Source organism: Tiliqua scincoides, chromosome 3 (genome assembly GCF_035046505.1).
Source record: "Tiliqua scincoides isolate rTilSci1 chromosome 3, rTilSci1.hap2, whole genome shotgun sequence".
Classification (NCBI taxonomy): Eukaryota; Metazoa; Chordata; class Lepidosauria; order Squamata; family Scincidae; genus Tiliqua; species Tiliqua scincoides.
This window is the reverse complement of record NC_089823.1, coordinates 151,281,248-151,306,171: the sequence shown is the minus strand read 5'-3', so window position 1 is coordinate 151,306,171 and position 24,924 is coordinate 151,281,248. Positions and strand designations below refer to the sequence as shown.

Here is a 24,924-nt window from a genome sequence, read left to right as displayed (position 1 = left end):
TTTCCAGTACTGACATAAAGACAATGCAACTCCAAGGTAAGGGAACTTTGCCTTACCTTGAGGAGGCCTCCGTGACTGCCCCGCAACTGAAGGATGCAGCACACTCCCCACTGGCACAGCTATGCCAGTGTTGGAAAGTTGGTTAGAATGCGCCCTTAGTAGAATTAAATATATTAGAAGGTATTTAATTCCAGGGTCGGTTTTTAGTTACTTCTGGAAAAGTTCATTCCTTAAATAATTACTAATGCTAAAAATGTCTGTTTTCTTATAAAGTCACATAACCCATTGTCTAGGACAGCAATTTTCAACCACTGTGCCATAGCACATTGGAGTGCTACGAATGGTCTGCAGGTGTGCTGTGGGGGAGGGTCAAATATTAGTAGGGCGATTCGGGGATGTGAGCTCTCTGCTGGCAGTGTAGTAAGCCTTGTGAATTGTTAAAAAACAGATGTTACGCCTTGACAATTTTAATGCCTTGTCAGTGTGATGCAAGATGAAAAAGGTTGAAAATCGCTGGTCTAGGATACGCTTTATGTCATGGCCAGCCATACTTCCAGCAGCAGACTAGCTGCTTGTGTTCTACTTACTTGAAATATCTCTTTTAGATTGCTGAAGCAACTGTCTCAACCCTTGGCAGGAGCTCTGGAATAAGGAATAAGTTTTCTGTGAATAACTATTATTTGATGTAGATTGTCCCTTCAAAATACGCCAAGCTAACTAAATAAGAACACCCACAGATCAACACATAAAAATTATAGAGTGATCTTGCACTACTTCGCTCAGCACATTAGGTGAAAAAGATGAGCTCCTCTATAGATTAGAGCAATTATTCTCTAAAATTAATAATTTCTCTTAAGTCAAGTCCCTTGACTGCCAATAGCATTAGGCCAAATATCAAGGTTAGCTCTATGAAAGATTGCAGAGCAGAAGCTTACCATGATGCAAGGCAAACAGAGCCCTACAAAAAGTCAGACCTAATAAACAGAACAGCCGAGATCATAACAACTTACTGCAGAGGTTCCCAAACTCTCCAGAAGTCTTTGGGATCTCATAAGTCTTTGAGGGGGAGGGTTGGTGACGGAGCTCCTGCAATTGTGCTGCAGCTGTGACAGAAGGGGCTTTTACACATACCTGGCGGTTTTGATGGCCCTCTGGAGGATGCAGGGAGCCCACAGCCCCATCTGCGGGCCTCCCTGCACCTCAGAACCGTTCCCTAACATGATTGCAACCCACTTCTGGAAAGCCTTGCCCCTCGATTCTTCAAGCAAGCACAGGTTTGCTGGAATCAATTCAACCCATGGAGACAAACACCAGGGAGTTGGCAGTAAGGACCGTCCATTTCTTCACTGTGTTGGAAGTTCTGGTGTGTAGACCCCAAAATTATGAACACTCTGGAAGTTTCTTGAATTTATTCTGTATGGCCTGGTATGGGCAGCGATCCATCACGGGGGGTGGCGGCACAATGAGCTCTTGCACTGAGTGACACACACCTTAGTGATGCCTCTGCAAATAAGTTAACCAATTAATTCCTTATCACAGCATTTCTCAAACTGTGGGTCAGGACCACTTGGTGGGTTCCACAGAGTCTCCAATGAAAACATGGGTGATGGAAAGATCAGATAACTAATTGCCTCAAACTCTGAGGCGATTCAAAAATCAGATACCTGCTAACTGCCCTGCAAAGAGCTGAGCAGTCTGCAAGGAGCTGAGCTCCTCCAGTTTGCAGACTTGAGTGAGTATAGGGAGATAAATGTCTGGGCATCTTTTTTCCTGGTGTGTCTTTATCAATGGCAAGAAGTGGGGGCAGATGAAGGCTGGGGCTGCAATCCTAACCACACTTCCCTGAGAGTAAGTCCCATTGAACAAAATAGGACTTCTGAGTAGACCTGGTTAGGATTGTGCCCTGGATCACATAACTAAGCCCTTCAAGCCTTGAGGCTATTCATTAGGGCTGCCGCATTACAAAAAATGGATCAAGTTTTTTGCAAATAAATAAATAATTTTGTCTAGATCACCTTTTTAAAGAAGATTTGCAAAGCTAGGTGGGTCCCAATAAGTGTAATTATAAAAAATGGGTCCCAGTGCTAAAATGTTGGAGAACCACTGCCTATCACCTTTAAACAATAATTTCTGTATCAGCTTTAACAGAAATCACTCATTCCATACTTATGAAAAGTTCCTAAATATACCAATGACACAATCAAGTACATTAGGCAGAGCAGTTGTTCAAATACACACATGTGTGGGGGTGACATGTATACGGTACAAGGAATGAAACACCTCTGCAAACACGGATTCTGATTCAAAGGTAAAATTAAGCAGTAAGAGACTCTGAAGCCACACACTGACCTCTGTTAAAAAGATGGATGCGGGGGGGGGGGAGATCCAATTTGATGGATGGGGGAAGGAGAACACTAAGCAACTGAGAGAACTGCCTTGAGTAAGCATTAGCTCCCTCTCTTCCTTGCTATAACACAGTTGGGGCAGAGAAGCAAAGTTCTCTTTTAGTGCACCCTGCTGTTCAGCCCTTAACTCAGAGAAGGAGCTGTAAGAACCTCTGGTTTTGCACACAGAAGATCTCAGCTTCCATCCTTGAAATCTCCAGGCAGGGCCAAGAAAGACTCCATCCCAATACCCTGGAGAGCCACTGCTGGTCAATGTAAGTAATAGTCTGACACAATACAAGGCAGCTTCCTGTGTTAAAGTGACTGTGGCTAAGTGCTCAAGAAGTATGAGCCAAACCCACTGGACCTAGCCCTAGCCAATCAAGGATGATTAACATTTGTTGTTGACTTTTTAGTTTAAGGGCAGCTGGCAGACAGGACAACTGTACCAACTTGGAAAAAAACTCAGTATCAACAAGCCCTAAATCTTACAGCAGAGCTAGCAACAGTAATTTACATGCCTTGGTACTAGAAACAGTACAGAAGCAATACTTATGCAATGATAAAATGCAAGTTTTTAAAAACTGAGGGCGCAATCCTAACCCCTTATGTCAGTGCTTTCCAGCACTGGCATAACAGTGCCAATGGGCCATGTGCTGCATCCTGCAGTTGGGTGTCACTCACGGAGGTCTCCTCAAAGTCAGGGAATGTTTGTTCCCTTACCTCGGAGCTGCATTGCCCTTATGTCAGTGCTGGAAAGTGCTGACATAAGAGGTTAGGATTGCACCCTGAATGTCTTTCAAAGAATTACTTATGAAACACCACATGGATCACATGCATTGTTTCCTGCAAAATCGTGCGATATTATGCATTGTTCTAAGGACACACACACAATTTGCCATTACTGTTCCAGTATTTTTTCAAAATTTATTTAACCTATTTCAGTATTTAATAAATTTCAGTATTTTAATTTTTAGTTCTTAACATTCAGCACTTAGTCAGTCAATATGCTGTTTACATTAAATAAAGTCTGAAAAAATACTGAAACAGTAACAGTAAACTTTCTATGAGTGGTACAGCATTTGCATCAGATCACGGATCAGACAGGACAATAAGACCAATGGCATTTACTTTATAGTGCTTCAGCTAAAAGAGGATTGTCAGTTCATGTACAAGGACAAGCTCTGGAAGAATGACTCATTCCAACAGCAATGATGTTAACTGATCTATTAGTACAAAATAGCAAGTCTATATCCTAATTTCAAGCTCAATCCACCACACTTACACGAATTTGGAGGCACCTCACAAGCTTGGACATACCCCATTCCTATATTTAATGAAAGGGCAATGTTCTTGTACACATGTGCACTTGTGCACACCCACAATCCCCAAACCTCCACAGTCAAAACTGGCACCCACATGTACACTGCTAAGGAAAAACTCATTTGGCTTCTTTTCGTGTATATCAGTTCTTTGCAGAATTTTTCAAAATTTATTTTATAGCTTTGACTACTCACAAAACAAGACCAGCTGGGTCAAGGCCAAAGTCCAAACTAGTCCAGCATGCTGTTTCCCTCAGTGGCTCACCAGCTGCCTCTGGGAAGCCCACAAGCAGCAAAGAAAGGCATATTTCTCTTGCATCATTGCTCCTCAGCAACAAGTATTCAAAGGCAGTGTCGCTGAATACGGAAGTAGCACAGTCATCATACTCAGAAGCCATTCATACGCCTGTCCTCCATTACTTTGTCCAATCTCCTTTTAAAGCCACCAAAGCTACTGGCCATTGCCATATCTTGCAGCTAGAAATTTACCTCCATTTGTCTATCCTCAATCTACTACCAATCAGTTTCAGGGAAACAAAGTGTCATGTGTTTATAGACATTAATCTCAAGTAACATCAGAGTAATGTTCTTGTAAAAGGAGCACATCATCACAGTTTAGGATTTCGCTGGCACTGTAGAATTTTATTGTATACTGTTTTATTACATTATTTAAATAGTTATGAACAGTCTTGGGGGTTCCTTTGGCAGTTGAAAGATGGGATATGAGTGTCAAGACAAAAATAGCAATTGGTATGCCCCATCCCAAGGATTGCTAATGTAGAGAATCTTTGGAATGGGTCATTAGTAAAGTAATGAAACAGAACAATTTTAAAAACATGCATCTATAAACCACTATGGCCAGTATAACACAACTGTTAAAAACATTATCTATGGCCCAAGAAGACGGTAGATAAAATCTCAGCTCATCTATGAATTTACTAGTTTGAACTTTGCAAGCCATTCTCAGCACCCTTAGCTACAGTGTGGGGATAATTCTGGTTTACCATATAGAACTGTTGTAAGGATTACTAAGATAATGTCCAGAAAATTGATGTGGTGGGTCTCTCCTTTTCTATCTGACTCTAAGGAGGCAGGAGACGTCCACAAGTGAGGGACTGATTGTGGGCAAACAAGCCAACTTAATCTAAACCAGGGGTTCCCAAACTGGTGGGTCATGACCCACCAGCCAGGAACCCACTTGTTTCTGCCCCTTTAAGCAGCAGCTGCTGGGGACAGGAGGATTTTTTTTAAAAAACCTACCAGCACTGCAGTCCTGGGAGGTTCGGGGGTTTTGTCTTGAAAACCAGAAGTGCCCATTTTTTTCTCTTTTGAGATGTTTGCAGGCACAGGGAGCCCTGTGGAGGGCTCCTCAGACCCCCCAGAACTGCAGCACTGACTGCAAGTAGGTATAAAAAAAAACCCTAATGCCCCAACAACAGCACAACCTTGGAGATTGCATTGCTGTCTTCCCCTTCCCCTGCAACAACTTACAGCGCTTCCAACTCCCTTGTAGGAGTTTAGGAAGCACTGATCTAGACAAGATGGAATTACTGTTTATCTGGAAGACAGCCAATTCTGAACTAGCTGTTGTCATGAACAAGCACCCCTCTCCTGAGGAAACTCCCCTTTTTTTCCTAAATGTCAAGACTCTGTACACAAAAGCAGGCTAGCAATCAGCCTGTTACATCCTCTATTCAGTCCAGAGCTCTTGGTCACATATCACATTCCCCATCAAAAATAAATTAAACTAAGATGACTCTGATTTCACCAAAGAACAATCATCTTGATTAAAATCTTTGTGGATCCCTCACAGGTTCAAGCTCATAACTGGTCATTGATCAAGTTTGCTAGCCTGGCCAAAGAGTGGGAAATCTGAACAAGAACAAGAAACCTTTATTGGCATAATGGGGAAAAATAAATAAAATAAATTCAGAAGAAAAAAGCAAAATACAATGATAAAAAATACAGCACAATAAAAGCAGAAATGTAATAGCAGCAATAACAATAATGTTACGAGATGCACATTCTGCATTGCAAGATGTGAAATGCCAGCCAAGCCATGTTGAAAGCTGAGATGATGTACACTAGAGCTTGGTTACTGTACTTCCTAAAAAGATCCTTTTCCTCTGGCACCAGGAGAATGCTAACTATAAGTGGATTTCGTTATTTCAGGAACAACCTAGTTAGAATCTAGTTTTACAGTGGGCCCTTGGTATATGGAGGGGATCAGTTCCAGCACACACACACCCCCGCAGATACAGATTTCTGCGGATAATGAAATCAGTAGGGGGGCCCCACCAGCAAACCATAAGTGCCTTTTAGAAATGTCCAGGAGGCTTTCTGAGGTGTGGGGAGGCTGTGCACGATCTCTCTATGCCTCAGAAAGCCCCCTGGATGCACCTGGAAGGCACTTGTGGTCACAACTGGGAGGTCCTCTGATGCCCTCCAATCACATCTGTGCCTATGGATGCCACATCTGCGGATAAGGAGGGCCCACTGTACTTTATTTTGAATTTTGCCTCTTGATCTCAAGTATGGAACAAATTTTCATGTGTTTGCATTAAAACGCAGTTGCCAACTGCTTTAATCTGAAAAGCAATACACCTTCCATCTCTGCAGCCTTATTCAGTCACCCTGAAGAGGCCTGTGTGCATTGTGTAGTTGCGATACAGCTGTGGGTGAGAAAAGCTGTGGGTGAGAGAAGCAAAGCAAGGACATAGTCAGGACATTCCCTCCTCCTTAGGGAACTTGTGCAGGCTGTCAGTCAACACAGACACTCAGTTGGGTGGAAGCCTTGCTCCATGGTTTCATCTTATGCATACTGGACACATACATGGCAGTGACATGCTGTATGACGGAACATGTTGCATGCATGTTAAAGCGACCTAAAGGTGGGGAGAGGCACAGATTCACAGAGGCGAATCTGGTGCATTTCAGTGCTACCCTGGAAATCACCACAGATATACAGCTATTTCAGACGGGGTTTTGCTCCCTCTGAAGACTCAGTTTCACACATTCAGAGTAGGGTTGGGAATGGTTGACTTGGACTTGTTGTGAAAATGCATGTTTTTCCTGACTTGTGAGTCATGCGCATGGAAAACTCAGAAAAACACTCAAGTCAGGGGACCCCTGACTCAGCACTCAACCCCACGCATGCTGACTCAAGTCTGCCTGTGTCTGGGTGTGCTTGTTTAATGTTTTTGCAGCATGAAAAACCTTGTAGGGCCATCATTCAGACTGGGCGAGCAGCAAGGAAGTTCCAGCCTCGAGGAGGGAAGAGTTGATATTCGCTTTTGCATGGGGGGGGGGAGGTGAAAGGCAGGACTGGGCTCTCTTTTCCTTCAATGATCATTGGATGAAGGATGGTCAGTCTGGTATTTTCTTTGGCTGAGGTAGGGCAGAAGGAGGATCCAAGGGGTTTCTTGCGTTACAATTATCTGCATAAGCCCAGGTAGGTGGAAGAGGCAGGAAAACCGGGGGGGGGGGGCGGTTCATAGAGATCACACTTTTTCAGTGCATGGCTGCTGTGAGGTGCTCCGTTGTTACTTGGGTGGACAAAGCCTCATTGAATGACTGGCTGCAGCGGGACTACTACTGAGTACAGCTACCAAGGATCAGTTCATCTTGGTAAGCCTCACAGCTGCTGCTTGTGACCCTCCTCCCTCTTGCCACTTCTGTCCCCACTCTCACAGTTCCTCCCCCCGCCCTGTTTACAGATGGGGGGACATCAGAGGAGTTTTTAAAGTGAACACCCACACACACACACACACACACACACACCAGCAGCAACCCTGTTTCCCTCTGCGGAGCTGCAGTAGACTTCTTAAAGGTGGGGACTCGAGTCCTATCGAGTTGCAAAAGGGTGACTCAGCGACTTGGAAAGTGCTCCCATTACGACTAGTTTCTGACAAGAGTCGCAGGGGGTGGAGATTCTCAACTCGAGTCATGCCATGCTGGGTTTTCCAGTGTGTTTTCCTTATTCAGAGTGCTCCTTGATACCCAGGTCATGGCAGTGGCAAAAGTTCATTTTACCATCTTTGGCTTGTACACCAGCTATATCCTTTTCTTGATAGGAACAATGTAGCCATGGTCAGTCTAGCTGTAGTCACATCCAAACTAAGGCTATAATCCTATACAGTATAAAGTTTCCTGGAAGAAAGCACTATTGAACCCAATAGTGGTTTATTTCTGAGTAGACAGGATTGTGCTGTAAATTACTGTTAAGTGCTTTGCATAGGGCTGTCTTTGAAAAGTTCTGGGTCAAACTACAACTGGTTCAAGACTAACCCATATGAACCTACCCATTATTATTCATGTATTTATTTGATCTGCACCCCACCTTTCTCCCTGAAGGGCACCCAAGGCAGCTTACAATAATTAAATTACACAAAAGATGTTTTGTGTATACTTTAGAATCTTCCCACTTTTTGTTCCCTCACTGCCTTCGTTATTATGAGAGTTACCTGGAATAGGGCCTTTCCAACCATGGTACCGCCTGAGAAACATCCTTCTACTTCTTTCCTTCCAGTGTTCCAATACCAAATTGTCCTCTTTCAGGACAATCAAGTTTTGGAAGAATCTCCTTTGGCTGATCTGCTGAGTTCTTGCTGGTTTGTATTCTTTTTACTGGTGCTGAATTTAATTAGTTGTTGGCTGATAGTTTTATGTATTATTTTCTGTTGCTTTAATTTGAACTGTTGACTGCCTTACAGAACATTTTCAGCTCAAATGTAGGATAGCCACAATAAATAATGTGCAAAGTGCTTTGAAGAAAAGCACTTATGAACCAAGCATTATTGCAGAGTATAAAATGAGAACAGTTTTCACAAACAGAGGCAGAAATATATTTAGATATAAAATAAAAACTTACCCACTTGGCAATTGGACACCCTTGGGAACTTTTTCCTTCTCTGCCTGTATACACCACCACCTCTATTCTTACGGCGCTTCCTTTTGCTCCATACCTGCATAAGAGGGAAGTGATGCACATATAAGAAAAAATAGTATAAATAAAATTTACTAGTAAGGAATTCCAACAACAACAACCAAACAAGCAGTAATGAAAGCTACTATGAAATTCATCTTGCACTTAAGAAATTGCTGGAGGCAATAGTACTTTTAACAAAATACATATTCTGGTTAGCCGCCCTGGGTCCCTTTTTTGGAAGAAGGGCGGGATAAAAATAAAGTTTTATTATTATTATTATTATAGAAAAGTGTTCTTCGAATTTATTATTTAGATTTTCATCCCATCCAGTCTCAAGCAATGTTATGTAAAGAGTCAAATAAAAGTAAATCAAACACAACAACAGTAACACCACCAAGTATTAAAACTCCAGACCATCCTAGCCTTAGCGCATCACCCCTACCATGCCCCACTTGCAGACTTCCCAGAGGGATCTGGTTGGTCACTGTAAGAAGCAGGATGCTGGATTTGATTGACCCAGCAAGACTCTTTTCAAGTTTTAAATGTCAGCTCAAACAGGAAGGAGTAATAGGGCTTCCAAAACCTATCCAGACTCTGGTCTTAAGTGAACCTGCAGGGAAAGAAAAGTTGAGACTTGTGGAAAGGTAAATTTGGTGAGTGCCCAGCAAGCAAGTGGTGCTATTAATCTGGCACCCTGGTGCATTTCATAAGGGGGCATCACCAATATACAGTGGCACATAAGGGAAGACACAGTCTCATAGGAATGTCCAGAGACAAGTTGCTTTAGGCTTTAATTCCTGAAACCAGCATTTTAAATCAAGGGTGGTCAGAAGGAAGGGATGGGCACTTGACGCAGATTGACTCAACTTGGGGCCAGTGACTAAATGTGAGTCTAGACTCAAAATGACCGCGCGCACGTGCGTGTGTGTGCGCGCGCGCTGCTTGCTTGCTTTTTTTGTCACTTCCACATCACACCAAAGACCTCACGGGCAATCCAGAAGCCAGCCTTCAGACCAACGGTGGCAGCAGATGGGGTGGGAGGAGAGTAGGCTGGTGCTAGGGGGGGTTGAGGGGAGAAGGCGCGCGCGCACACACACACACACACCACCACCTCCTCCCTTATTTCTGCGAAATTTTGGTCAGGTAAGTCCTTGACTTGTGACTTGACTAGTTTCTTGAAATAACTCCATTTCAGAACTTGAAAGACTCAAATTTTTTTTACAAGAGTCATGATGGCCACACATTACGACTCAAGAGTCGAGTCACAGGGTCGCTGACTTACTGAATTACTCACTGACTGGAGCACATCCCTGTCAAAAGGAACGTTAGGATTTCCCTACAGATCTTGTAAAGTCATGATTGACACTAATCAGGCACAAGTCAGACAACTGTGCTACTAGCTCCACATAATGAAGGTTTTGATTTTGGAATTTAAAAAAAAAGATTCCACTGCAAACCCCCACCAGTTTTGCAACCTGATAACAACACTCAAGAGACCCTGAGAGAACTTTTGTGATGCAACATGAGGCACTACAGTTCAAAGAAAAATAATCACGAGCCTTACTAGACATACACAATTTCGTAGAAAAGTGCCTACATTCGCACTCTGGATTATGGTCAGCGTTGGGTGTGAATACGTACTTTGAGCATAAAAGGGGAAACAACCATCTTGCAGCTATTGTTTATCATGTGAAGGAAATTATTCAGCCTTCTCAAGCTTATACCTGATCTTCCCCACAAGCATCTAGCTCACCACACTACTCTTTTATTTATTACCCAGGCCTGATAATCTGGCTTGAATTCAGTCCATAAGAACAGAAAATGAAGACAAGAGCCTCCCCAGACCGCTGCACAATACTTCATACACTCATTTCCTAATCTACTCCTAAAACCAACCACCATCTCATCCATGTGAGACAAGAGTACTTCAACCCCTTTTCCCTAGCAAAGATTTTGTACTTCCAAAGAACCAGCCCTCGAGTTACTGCAGCTCAGATCCAGCACAATCAGACATGGGAGGTTCTGCACAAAAATAAAGGTACATTCATCACCCATTCTACTGTCATTCCTATTTTACTGCTGTTATTTTTTTATAATCATGGATACTTATTTCCTCACCTGTCCTCCATTATTTCCCTGACAGCAGCAACACTCGGTCCTGTTCCAAGATGTGTATAATAGGGCCCTTCATCCTTCTCTATAATTTGCTCTACAGAAAAGATTAAAACATAGCTGTTAAAATTACTTCATATTCAGATTGCACTGTATCTCACGTACACCCCCCCCAAAACACGTTTTAACCACTTAAATGTCAGCTAGAGTCCTTTGGGTGCCACCATGAACCACAGCCCACACTGATACTACTAGTCTCAGAGTTCTGAGATCATCATCTTTTGCAAGCAGAAGACCCCACAATTTGCCAAAAGGTCAAACCTTAATGCAATTTATAGTCAACACTTGCGATATAAACTTTGAAAAGGCGCCCTCAGCGAGAAACATTTCAGAACTCTATGCAACAGTGAACGAAAGGTCACTTACCAACACAATCACAGGTCGGAAAATCGGTCTGTCCTTTCTTTGTGGGTGTATCAATTAGGTTCTTTGTAGGGGCATCTAGGAACTTCATAGGAGATTCAAGAAAGCTACTGAGTGTGTTCTTTGCTGGAGAATATCCCAAGATCCCTGAACTTTGTTGGCTCTCAGTCATCAAACTCCTTGACGTTGGTACGGTAACTTCATTTGCACACTCTGCGTTCCTGAGAGCTGACAGAGGATCTCCTGAAGAGGCTTCACCACAGTTAATGGACATCACTTGCAGCTTTTGACCCTTGTGTTGCTCCACAGCATCCTGCTGAAGATTCGATTCATTTTCTTTGCACGTCTCACCTGTTCTTTGACTAAGGATCTGAGGCAAAGTATGCATCTGAGCAATTGTTTGCTGTACCTGAGAATTCTCATCTTTTTCTGTAAACATCTGTGCATTTCCACTTCCTTGATTCAAACAGGATTTTGCGTCCAAGTGAGAAAAAGTCAGAAGCTTATTGGAGAGTAGGCCACTATGTTGCAGAGCACTGGGAGGACCGATGCCCTGTGCAACACTGGAGCCCACAGCTTTTATGTATTCGGGCACCAGTTCACAGCCAAACAGCTTACTTTTCATTTTGTCCTGTGCTGAGGCAGGTAAAGGTCTACGGAATATTATTTGAGTCTTGGGGGGAAATAACGCAGCTGATTTTTGTTGTGATGCCAAAGCAATTTGATTTCGTGCCTTTGGTACTTTGGTTTTGGGAGTTTTTTTCCCCAGTACAGTCAGCTTTGAATCTTGTGACACAACTCGACCAAGTTTGCGGAGTTTAGAGGATGCTCTCTTTGTCTGTTCTCCTAGTAACTCACTATACTGGCATTCTTGTGGTAGCTGATTATTTTGTTGATCAGGTAATACTTGAGGCTTCTTTTTCAATCTTTTTACCCTCGGTACTGGTTTGTCATTTTTCCTTGGTTGCCTTTGCTTAACTAACAGTGAGCTATAGTTGTTCTTCACAAATACAGATTGTTTTCTCTGCAGTAGGCACTGATCCTGTTTATGTTTTGATTGCATGTCGGATGGCATTCGACTGAAAAGTGATGTCTTCTGATCCGGGTTTGCTTTGCTCGACTCAATTATTGCGGCAAGTTGAGTTAATTGGGCAGCTACCTCTTCTTCATCCTGGCTGTGAATGCCTTCCTTAATTACAGAATTACTTTTTGAATTCAGACCATGAACAGTTTTCCCCTCCCATTTCCCAAGCATCTCTACTTTGTTTCTTCGCTGCTTTGCTGTACTCAAGTTTTTGGAACATGGCCCAATGGCAGCTTTATGATGTAGGGGATGTTTCTTGGTATTTCCACTGGACACTAATGCAGAGAAAGATTTGGTATCTCTTGGGCAGAAATGCAATCTACGTAATAAGTTAGATCGACCAGGGGATTTATTGGGGTATTCAGAAATAGCACCTTGACCATTGTAAAGCAAACTCTTAGGAAGGATTTTTCTCTGTGAGTGAGCACGGGAAAAGAGCTGCTGGTCTTTTTGCAGGCAAGTCCCTGTAGCAGTTTTCACTGTGGAGGATGTCAAAGAGCATGAATTATCATTTCTGTAATTGTTAAGTGAACGTGAAGTTGTTTGCTGCTCTGTATATTGAGCACTTTCTGTTTTAGCGGGTGAAGACGCTCCTAAAGGGACTTCTGACAAACGTGTTAACGCCTCAATAGCAACAACCTGCTCTACAGTTAGATTTCTGTTTTTAATCAGAGATAAAAAAGTAGACTGAAGGGATAAATCTTCAGGCTGGAAGTCTTTGCTTGGTATGACTGAAGCACCATCATTGAGGCAGCCGTCTTTTTCAGTAACAGGGGTAAAAGATGGCTTGTCTTGTAGGTCTAAACGTGAAACAATTTGCAAAAGTGAGTTCTCAGAATCCTGAATGGTATTAGGGTTTTCAGTCTGTTTCACCAGAACGTGATCTTTTTTTTCCAGAACAGCACCACACGTTCCAGTTGTCAAAGTGCTTGTGTTATTCAACTCAGCCGTGCCAGTCCAAAAGACACGGGAGTTGCTTTCTTTGCAGCTGTTTATCAGATCTGCACTTTTGCTCACGTTTGTTTTTTTCAGCAACACATCACATTCTGCTGGTGAATATGGTATGCTCTTAATGCCATTTCTAACAGTTTGTGCAAAAAGCTTTTTAGGCTCATCTAAATCACTGGAAGAATAGACTGCTACTGCATCCTTTTCCAACTGTTTTAAATTCTCACTCTTTGTTCCAGCTCTGCAGAGGTCACCATTCACATGGACGCTAAGTGATGGCTTCTCATTTTGTGCCCACTTCTCCGTTTCTAAGCCAGTCATACTTCCCTTTTCATTTGCCTGATCATTTTCCCAAGGCAGTGGCTGGTTTGGTTTCACCTTGCATTTTTCACCATGGCTATAGGCAATGCATTCCATGAGCTCTGGTCTGCAGCCATTTACCGGTTTGTTTTCTAAGTCTCCCTGCAAAACAATACAAATATAATTTTAACCAATGCCAGAACCCTGTAAAATATGAAAATAATGGAATTATCCCACAAATCACCAGCAATTAGTGTCTGGGTTGGTCCTTCCCTCTAGCACAGCAGCACTGAGAGCACTCAGAGGCCAATACAGTACTGTACTCTCCAAACTGGAGTCAACTCAGTGCATGCTCGATATGTGAGAGAGAAAAAGAATGAGCCAAGATACACTGCCTCCACAACCAAGACAGGCAAAAGGGAAAACTAAATAAAAACTTTGATGCTGGTTACATTTTGACACTACTTAAAGTTTGCCAATTGGTAACTGTGTTTGCCACATAAAATTTTAATAATTCATACCCTGCCTTTCACAGTTTTAGCCAGCAGAAGGCAGTTTCACTAAAATGCAGTTAAACACAATAAATCACAGCCTGAAAAAATACACAAAGTCTAAATAGAATCCATGTAAAAGTAGCAGAAATCTGTGATTTAAAAAAATGTCTTGATCCATTATAAATTAAAAGCTATAGAAGTAGGAAGGTTTCTGCCTCTTCTACTGCAATGACGGAGTCTCCATCTAAAACAAAGAAGAATGTTTGGGGAGGTTCAAACTAGGCAATGGTCAGCAGCGTAGTGAACCAGAGGAAGGCCCCTTCCAGCCGCAATCAAGTTGGCTGCACTCCACCCAACAGCCTCGATTTCACTTGAAAAAGGACAATTCACACTTTCCTTTTGTGCCACGTGAGCTACTGCAGTGCACTCCTTCCTGAACTACTAAGGCAAAAACAGTAGAAGTCCCAAGCCATGCACAGTTGGAGCCCACTCTGCCACTCCTCTCTGCACCACTACAGGCCCTGATGAAAAGGGGGCAGAGCTGTTGTGTGTGATCCTCGTGAGGCTGCCATGGTTTGATGTAACCAAAGTCATGCAGTAAGGAGTCATGCTGCAGGGACTCCCGTGCCATAAAGTCAACGTGAAAAGGAGCCCCAAAGCACAAATCCTCTGGTGTTACTTGCTTCCCACTGCTACTACGACTACCGATTTCATCTCCACCAGTGGCGTAGCTAGCAGGGGACAGTCTGCCCTGGGTACCACCCTGGGGGAGTGACACCACTAGTGATCAAAAATTGGTAAAAACCATGGTTATTATGAATATTATCATCATGTTATATACCATTCGATGCATAATTTACAGCAGAATGCAATGAAACAAACCAGAGTGAAATATCTCCATTCTACCAAAAGTTATGGCTTAAAAACCAGAAAACAAAAATGCAACTGTCTTATGTAACAAAAAGTCCAATTTCCTCAACTCAAAACAGCAATGAGACTGATCGTTTAAAGAGCCAATGAGATATTATGACAGAGCATGGAACCAATAAGGTATTAGCAAGGTGACATCTGGGGGGGGTAACACCAGGGGTGGATCCAGTGTTTGAGTTGGGGGGGGTATGAGCACTACCTAAACTCAAGAGCCCAGGTCAACCATGCTGGTAGACCTGGGCTCCCAGATGAACTTTAGTCTCTACGACCAAGGTTTGCTGGGTGGGTAGAACTGGGCTCCCATCTGGACTTGGAGCTCAGATCGGTAGACCTGAACTCCCATTCCGACTTGGCACCCAATTCACTTCCCATCCTGGCAGGTGCCCTTACCCGCTGACGAATTAATTTTGTCACATGGGGGTGACAAAAATATATGGGCCTATGGGTCAGATGACGTAGCTACAGCACTGATCTCCACTCCACTAAGTTAGGAGTGTTCCATTTCTCTGATTTCAGTCTACAATCTCAACATTCCCCTCTTAACTATAAAGTAAGCAGCTGGCCTCAGCCACCTGCTACTGTGCTTTGCTGCCCACCCCACACTTTTTACAAACAGAGGCTGGCTAGAGGGTATGACTGAGCATACAAAGCTGCCTTACCCCAACTCAGACCATTGGTCCAATTAACTCAGTACTGTCAACACTGACCAACAGGGATTTCAGATAGCAGCACTGATGAATCCAGGCTCCAGAGGTTATGCAAGTTGCAGTTAGTTTCCCCATTTATTTGGCAAGCAGAAGTCACCTGCGCTTGGTTACTCTTGGGACCCCTGGCCTCAGCAGTATCTGAAAAGTCAGCTCAGACATGCCTGATTATATGTAACAGTTTCAACTGGTCTCACCTACAAATGTAGACTGTATAGATGTGAGGCATGCAAGCTGGAACTATGTCCATATTCTAGCAGTTGGAAGACAGTGGAGCAAAACTTGGTCATTTATTAGCTGGGGTTATGAGTACATTGATCAGGGATAGCAAAACACCAACTGGCTTCAAATATGCACCCATTTAGGTCCTTCTAAAGTTATAAAGCCAGAATGTAGATAGCCATTACCCAGCCTAACCTCCACCTTTTAGGAACGAACACCATCAACAGGGTTAGGGTTCAGCTATACACCCCACTAACCTGTGCATCCAAACTGGCAAAATTAGCTTGCCTCATTCCAGGAATGCAGTATGAAATTGGCTGGTAGCAACTGCTCAGACTCCTTCCAAATACATATCCACTGGGGGGGAACATTGTACATCATGGATAAGACAACCTCATAGATGGTTTCCAAAAAATAAAAAAGAGGGGGCACTTGGTTCCTGATGGTTAGGAGAGTGTACTCCCAAAAACAACTATACAATTTATCAATCACAACAACAAAATCCTAAAGATAAGTTATTATGATGAGGCTTTGCACAATGGCCTCTGAATTGAGATTATTACCACATCGTCTTTCTGGAAGGCCCACACACAAACAACTTGGTAGAACTCATGACAGAATACATTTGAGAAAAAATAGCAGGATTCTTAAAAAAAAACTTCAATCCTGCATATTCTGTTGGACATGGCTATAAAGTCATTTAAAAGAGAATCAGAGAATGAAACATTTGTTAACAGGAGAACGTTCTTCACAATCAGTACTTATCAAATCAACAGTGCACTTGGCACAGCCGTCACCTCAACAAGGCTCCAGACAGCAAGAAGCTGCCAGGATTGGCACCTTGATACCTGAGACAAGGGTCAGAAGGTTTTGAAAGGGCAATTCCTTGTATACGTAAAAATGATATGATCCAAGGAGCAAAGTGCAGGTGGAAAGGTAAGAAGCATTGAAAATCTGATTATTGGAGAGAAATTATACAACCTCTCTGGTATTATAGACCAAATGAATGTTTCTAACTGGGTACTTGCCTGCTCACCTGGAGCAAGCAACCAAATGATCATCTCCACCTACCCCACATAGAACGCTCACTAGAGAGCGCCACAGGTACACATTTCATGGCAGTACATGTGATGATGGGCATTAAGACCCTGGGGGAAATGAGGTTTCACAAGACCCTTAACAGGAACTGTAATCACCTGTAAAGTGTCTGGGGAAAGGGGCTATTAAAAGGTTTGAGGAAATTCTGCCAAATGAGAAAGGACCAAGAAAGAAATGGGCTCCCTTTCCTTCTTCTGCAAGAGGGGACAGGTCAGAACAGCTGAGGCTGAGGTTAAAGGTGGAGGCAGTGGGGTGCAAAGCTGAGTGATAAGGAGAAGAAAAGAGTTTTCCCACCTCAACTTTCAGACAAAGCATCTATGAGACCTTGAATGCTGCAGCAGATGAGTGCAGGCTGCATATGCAATAAGGGCCACCACCACACACAGTTTAGGTTTCACCTGCTAACCTTAAAGCCAGGAGAAGTGGAGTCATGTGTATATTCAGCCCAATGCTACCTTGGTTTAAACACAGCATAACATATGGTCAAGGCAAGTCAGGCTTGGCTGGCCAAGCCCAAATTTAAAGCTGGAGGTTCTCCAATCCAGAATATGAGATCAAACTGCCAGGCTAGAATCTGAGAGCAGCAGGCAGAATGTGTTGCAGTATTAGCCAACAAGCAAAGACAGAAAGGTAGGCTACTGAAATTTATACCAGGCCTGGCCAATCCAGAGGCTTCATAGTGCCTGCCAGTCACAGGAACCTTTAAACATCATTGCAAGGTTGTACAAAGCTAACCAAACCTTAGAATCCTAATGCAGACTTATAAATATCCAAGCAAGTGGCAAGTATGAATTAGCCCAGCAACCAGGCATGAAAGCTTTGCAAAACTGATCCCCCCATTTGTTCTTTTATACCATAAACAGGGTGACCAGAAACAATGAAGGACAAGGTGCCTATACCTTTAACCATTGGATTGCAGAGGGAATTTTGGCAGGTGCAGCTCAACATGGAAGGGTTTAAAAAGCTGCAGCTGACCAAATCCCCTCTTCTATTCAATGGTTAAAGGTATAGGCACTCTGTCCTCTGTTATTTATGGGTCAGGGTAACCAGATACAACTCAAACAGGTATTTATGAGAAGGGATAAATTGGTCCATAGTGATTGGGTCCTCTTGTTGACAAAGAGAGTTATGAAAATTCAAAATGTCAATAAGCAACAAAAAGAGCCTGAAGCATACAAAGGTATGCTGGGGCCTCAACAGAACTGCCAAAAAATGACAACCTCTGATCATAACTGGGATCACAGCAGAACAAAAGGGAAACTACTTTCAGATTCAATCTTACATTCGCAATAATACATCCTGCCAACCTCTGCAAGGGGAAATTATAGCAAGAACACAGCCATCCCCACATCTGAACACAGGAAGAGGTCTGTGCCAGAACCATTGTGAAGTTAGCATGTGCTGATAGATACAAAGCTTTCTGGTGAGCGTTAGGCAACACACCAACTTCAGTCACACTAGTTCCACTGCACTGAATTAAGCACATGGTACCCTTCGAACTACTATTTTCAGCATGCACATCAAAGCCAATGATTGTATTGCAGTTATTGGCAGGACTTTCAACAAATATTGAAACTTGTCACGTTATTCCACTTAAAAGCTTCCAGCCTACCATGAACAACTTTTGAAGTTTCAACTGTACACTGGTCTAGGTTATGTCATTAATAATGTATTTCATTTTCTTCTTGCGTGAGCTGTATCCCTAATGTATGTACTGAACACAGAAGAACTCTACAAACTAGGGTGGTTACTGACCCCCTACCACACAAAGATCCCTGATGCAATAAGTTCTGCATCATGATGATTAGGGGTGCAGCAAATATCCATGATTTTCATTTCTGAAAACAAAAGCTAAATATTAGCAGCTGCAAATAAGTGCTCCAAATATAGTGACTAGTTTGCTGAACAGTTATTGAGGATATGCAAAAATAGCAGGAACTTGTGGGTTAGAATGCTAGGCAATTAAGTCATCTGCACAGAATGGGAAAAATGATGTACAAAATACAGCAAAATGGACAGGAAGTGAGAACCCATGATAAGCAAAGCAGTAGTTTGTACTGATGCACGATAGCCAACTGCTCTCTACTTTCAACAGAATTAAGTACAACAGTAGTTTAGACCAGATACACAATAGGTAGCTGGTCTCAGTGACTTTCATTTAGTAACAATGCGTAATTGAACCATATCTCTGTGCTTTTAAATGACCACCAAAAAGCAATAACACTAGGATCAGAAACACCACCCTAAATTATTCAGAAAATCCCACCTTATAAAAAATTGCTTTACTACTTTTGCAGATAAGCGTTCCAAGCACAGAATGTCATTTTGTTAGAAGACAGAAGCGGCTATGGGAATAATAGAAAAGGTTTTTCATGGTCCTGAAAATGTGGAGGAGAAGGAAGAGAGGAAATAAAAGGAGACAAGAAAGCAGGATCATCAACAAATCTAGAAAAGAAATAACTACTCCCTGCAATTAATAATTGCTAAAGTATTTCCGAATGCCATGAAACAGTATTATTTTCAAAATTTTGTTAATACTGCATTGATACAAGAGAGGCCGTGGGAAAGTTAACTCTGGCTTTATCCAAGCTGCCATGTTGGGTGACACTAAAAATCTACTTAAAGAGCAATCCTAGGCATGTCTACTCAGAAGTAATTTCCATTGTGTTCAATGGGGTTTACTCCCAGGAAAGTATATAGAGGACTGCAGTCTTAGAGTCATGATTTTCATATCTTATATTTTATTTATAATATTAAAAAGAAAAACCAACAACAACATTAATACAAAAAATACATACAAACAAAAAAGAAAAACTACTAACAGTGTAGCAAGAGCAAAACGAAAAAGTTCTAATTACTTACTACATTTATATTAATGATCTAAATTTCTACCCTTGCAGAGTCATGTTTTTTCTAAGTGGCAAGCCACACAAAAAGTCACCAAAGAAGGTAAGATGATGTTAACCATCTCTTATTTTGTGCTTGGCATCTAGCACTCAAAGGGCTACCATCTGTCTGGGGACATGAAGGTTTTATTTCTTTAAGCTATGCTACACCAATTAAGCAATTTCTACACAACGTTGCATATACACAACAGGGACCAAGTGTATACACCTGTGGGTCAGGCAAAAATGGGTTAATGTAATTATTTTAAAAAGCTATTTATGATGCAACTTCACCTATGAAGCTCCTCCTGAGGGAATTCTGAGTGTAAACCCAGGAGAACAGAAAAGGACTCAATGGTTTATCCATTTCAGGTTGTTCCAAACAGATTTCATCAGAAAATAGGGAAATGTAGTAATCTCCATAGTAAAATATTTCATAGCACAGATTTTTAGTCTAGTTTTCTGTGCTGCTGCAGTACACAAGTCAGTTTTATACAGTTGGCCCACATCTTACATGTGAGAGACTTGCACCAATTCCAGTATACACTCTTACCCCCCTTCAAAAAAGACAGAGAAAAACAGCAGTTTAAATAATGCAAGCAAATTCACCCACCATTCCACTTATTCTGTTTCTGCCCCAGAGTGAACCTGAAACAGTGTTTCCTCAGTTACCCCATGTCTCTCATATTGTGCTTTTAGTTCTTAAAGAGACAGTATGTATCTGTTAGCTTTAAGGGAGTTTCGACTCCCTTGATTTTGACTTTACATGATTTTGACTTTACATGCTGACCTTGGAATGCAACCCTCCTGTATGATGCAGACTGACTGTACCCTGCTATCCCAATAGCAGATAAAGATTTCTGAAGTGTGATCCTGTCCAGTATTCTTAACAAGAATCTTTCCCTGGGAGCTATGTACAACAGCCAACGCAACACACAATGGATTACCAAATTCTCTATTATTGTTAAAATGTATAAAATGCTTTGATAAAGCACACATAAATGCACACAAACTACTATTCAGGTGGAGCCTATTTATGCGCGTGAGTTCCGTTTTGTGACCCGCCGCGATTAAGAAAAAATCCTTGTGCTAAATTCCATAGAGTTATGCAAATACGCTGCAGCCTAGTACTATGCGTTTCTACTCAGAAGTAAGCTTCATTGTAGTCAATGGGGCTTACTCCCAGGAAAGCGTGGATTGGACTGTAGCCTAAATCTCATGCTTTGCTTACTGGGCTGTTTTGTTTGTGTAGGCTGGAGCATGGAGAGCCTGTACCATCTCAGTCTAAGGGGGGGGGGGAATTCAACAAACACTCCCTGGGTTTTTTAAAGTAATCCTCTGTTACTACAGCCCCTGCCCGTGCGTGCGCGAGTGACAGAGAGCGCTCCACCTGGCTGCACATGTTCTGGCTACAGAGGTTTTCCGCCGCCCCCTTCAGCCTCAGCTGGCTCAGGGGCTCCAGGTGTCTTACTGTTCCTTCTCAAGGGGAACCTCTTCCATGGCTCCAGGACTATTTCCCTGCCTGTTCAAGGTGGAGCCTTTTTGCAGTGTTGTGGGCTGTCTTGAAATGGAGCTAGACACCAGCGCAGGTGTGTGCAACTTTGAATTCCCCCCACCTGATTCGTGTTGAGACAAATCCTCAGATAAAAAAAATATGTGGATAAATAGGTTGCACCTGTACAATAAAATCAACAAACACAACCTGTGCAATTTTGCTTGTTTCAAAGACCTCAGAGTAATATACAGGGTGACCCAAAAGTAGGTGGACAGTAGGTGGAACAAATGTTATCATTTACTATCCACCTAATTTTGGGTCACCCTGTATATTCCATGCCATAACATTTGAACACACCCTTATTAAATCCTGGAGAATAGGCTTTCTTCTGAAAATAACAGAACACCAGAGGACACAAAAGAATGCACTGCTTTAAGCAGGATTGGAGGAAGGAGCCTGCATTTTGTACTTTTCTCCCCCCCCCCCCCGTGCAATGTATTAGAAAGTGTAAAACTTTTACTTTTTAAAAATTTTACTTGTATACTGTTCATCCATCAATGATTTTTTTTTCTTCTCATAACACATATGCAAAACAAAAACAGTTCTCTTCCCTACCAAAAGATGAAAAAGGAAGCGTTTCACCTGATGGAACGGATTCACAATACAGTGTTTCTTAAACTGCGGGTTGAGACACACTAGATGGGTCGTGAGCCAATTCCAGGTGGGTCCCCATTCATTTTAATATTTTATTTTCTCTCTCTCTCTCAGACTTGATGCTACCATGGTATGTAACTGCATTTGGGGAAATGTTACAGACCTGTACTTTTAACAAGCTACTGTGTAATGCTTTTAACAATGGTTGTAAATTGGACTTACTCCTAGGTAAGCATGGGTAGGATTGCAGCCTAGGATTGTTAAAAATTTTCCTGCTTGATGATGTCACTTCCAGTCATGACACTGACTGGTCATTGCTTCATTATAAAAAGTGAGTCCTGATGCTAAAAGTTTAAAAACCACTGACTTAATACATTCTAAGAGAGAGTCTTGTGCTACCTTAAAAGCAATTCTATACTATTGTTGTATAATCTTTCATGAATTATGAACATTATGAATTTCATTAATGGGGTGTCAAACATGTTTCATACAGTGGGCACAAAGAACATTCATGATGCCTGCTGAGGGTCAGAAGTGATGTCATCAAGCAAAAAAGTGATGTCACTAGACAGATCATGACCAGAAATAAGTACCCCCCAGCTGGATCAGGCCAAAGGCCCATCTAGTCCATCTTCCTGTATCTCCCAATGGCCCACCAGATGTGTCTGGGAGTACACAAGACAAGAGACCTGATTCCTGGTGGCCTCCCCTGCATCTGGCATTCTGAGGTAGCCTAATTTTAAAATCAGGAGATTGCACATACCCATCATGGCTTTGAACCTGTGATGGACTTTTCTCTAGAAATTTTTGAGTCCCCTTTTAAAGGCATCCAGGCCAGATGACATTACCACATCCTGTGGCAAGGAGTTCCACAGACTAATTACACACTGGATAAATTAATATTTTCTTTTGTCTGTCCTAATTTTCCCAAAACTCAATTTCTCACCTAGGAACTCATTAAGCTGCAAATGACAGAAGAGAAAATATGCAAATCTTGATCATATTTTCAAGATATGGGAGAGCCCAATTAACATGCGGGCTGTCCTTTCAACAGTGATACCTCAGAACAAGTCAGTGGCTGATAATGATGCTGGAGAGCCTGAGGGCAAGTTAAAGAGCTTTCAAGGGCAGCATCCAGTCCCAAGGCCTTACGTTTCACACACCTGGATTAGAGGCCACTTCAGATACATGAAGTGTTAGACTCAACTGTCAGCGATATATATTCATACATGGATCTAGAGAAAATAAAGTGAACAGTGGGGAAAACAGCCAAGTAAAACCTGTGATAACTGTTTGTAAAGCTCAAATGCATATAACTGGTTCTCAAACTTTTAGTACCAGGACCCACTTTTTACAATGAGAATCCGTCAGAACCCACCAGAAGTTATGTCACGACACAGAAGTGACATCATCAAACAGGAACATTTTTAACAAACGTAGGCTGCAATCCTACCCACACTTACCCAGGAGTAAGTCCCATTTATTATCAATGTTAAAAGCATACATAATAGCCTGTTAAAAGTATAGATCTGTAATACATCCCCAAATGCAGTGACATAGCATGGTAGCATCAAGTCAAATAAATTCAAAATAAAATACTGAAATGAATGGAAATGGCTCACAACCCACCTAGTGGGTCCCAATCCACAGTTTGGGAAATAGTGGATAAGAACACTGCCTGTAACTGCCAGACAGCTCTCATGAAACCCTTCCATTTGAACAACTGGAAAACTTGGAAAATAGAGCTTTCCTTATATTTTTTTCCCTCCTTCCAACGAAACTAAAGATTTCTGACAAGGCTGTCAGCTTGAAATATTTCACCTCCTCCCTTATTAATAATAGGGAATTAATGGGGAGGAAACTCAATTGCAGATGCTGGGATGACACCAGCATACAATTTTTAAACAAGAGTTTTTATTTATCCATAAAAGTTTAGTTCATCCCATCCAGCTCCCTAACTTTAATATTGATAGACTAGGTTCAATACTCAAAATACTTCAATCACACTCATATTATCAAGAGAAGCCTTCTAATTCCCATTTTATTGCTGGTCAGAATGAATGAGAAAGTGAACAATCAAAAACTATCATTCATAGGTGATCCACAAGTTCAGGTCACCCTGAGCTAAAAGAACTATAGTAATTTCATTCATGGTCAAACATAGTAGCCTCTGCATAGCATTGGTCTGTCTTCTTTTTACCATCTGCACAAAGAAACACTGTAAGGAATTGTCTTCACGGAACAGCTGGATGGTAAAAAAAAAATTCCCTTCCAATTTCTCTGGGCATGTGTTCAGAGAGATATTAAAAGCTCATTTCTTGGAATTCAAGCCAGATGCATATTGTATACTGCATGTTTCCCAAAGTTCACACACAAGCTTAATATCAGGAAAAAAATAAAAGTACAGTTCAGACATTATTTATGCCAAGAAGAAAAACAGTAAATTAAAATAATACAGGGAAAATGTAACTAAAATAAAGCACAGTCCCTTATATGCACTGGAATTACTGTGTGTGCGTTTCCAAGAGCTTGTTTGGAAATTACTTCACCTCTGCAAGCCTTGGGCATATATCCTCCCCTTCTCATCTCATAAACCCTTTAAAGACTGACACAGGTTACGCTACTGGAAATCTATAGCAGCCAAATAGGACAGTCTTATAAGACCCTAGATCAGTGGTATTCAAACTGGGGCGTTGCGATGCCTCAGCCTGAGGGTCCTGGTCTCTTTCCCCTTAAGGGGTGGGGGCAGCCAGGAGGCAGGGAGGAGGCAGTGGCGTGAAAACCAGGACCACACCGCTTAGGGGGGCTGCAGGGGCTTGGTGCACTTGCCCAAGCCTCCTGCAGCCTCCCTGGTGGGGGGGAGCCCTGCGCGACCTTCTGCAGGGCTCCCCAGGTCAGGGAAAGTGAGAGTGAGGCGATTGCGCCTCACCTCCGCTAAACTG

At 42.3% G+C, this 24,924-nt stretch overlaps 1 protein-coding gene across 1 annotated transcript in view; it reads right to left on the bottom strand.

The window, feature by feature from the left end:
- The window catches only part of TET1 (tet methylcytosine dioxygenase 1), a 64,339-nt gene that overhangs the window by 16,312 nt on the left and 23,103 nt on the right, over positions 1–24,924 (bottom strand). Inside the window, exons 3-5 of the mRNA XM_066620675.1 lie at positions 11,172–13,662; positions 10,752–10,842; positions 8,577–8,670 (exon numbers count right to left, since the gene is read on the bottom strand). Of these exons, the coding sequence (XP_066476772.1) occupies positions 8,577–8,670; positions 10,752–10,842; positions 11,172–13,662 (2,676 nt within the window). The remainder of the gene's footprint in view (positions 1–8,576; positions 8,671–10,751; positions 10,843–11,171; positions 13,663–24,924) is intronic.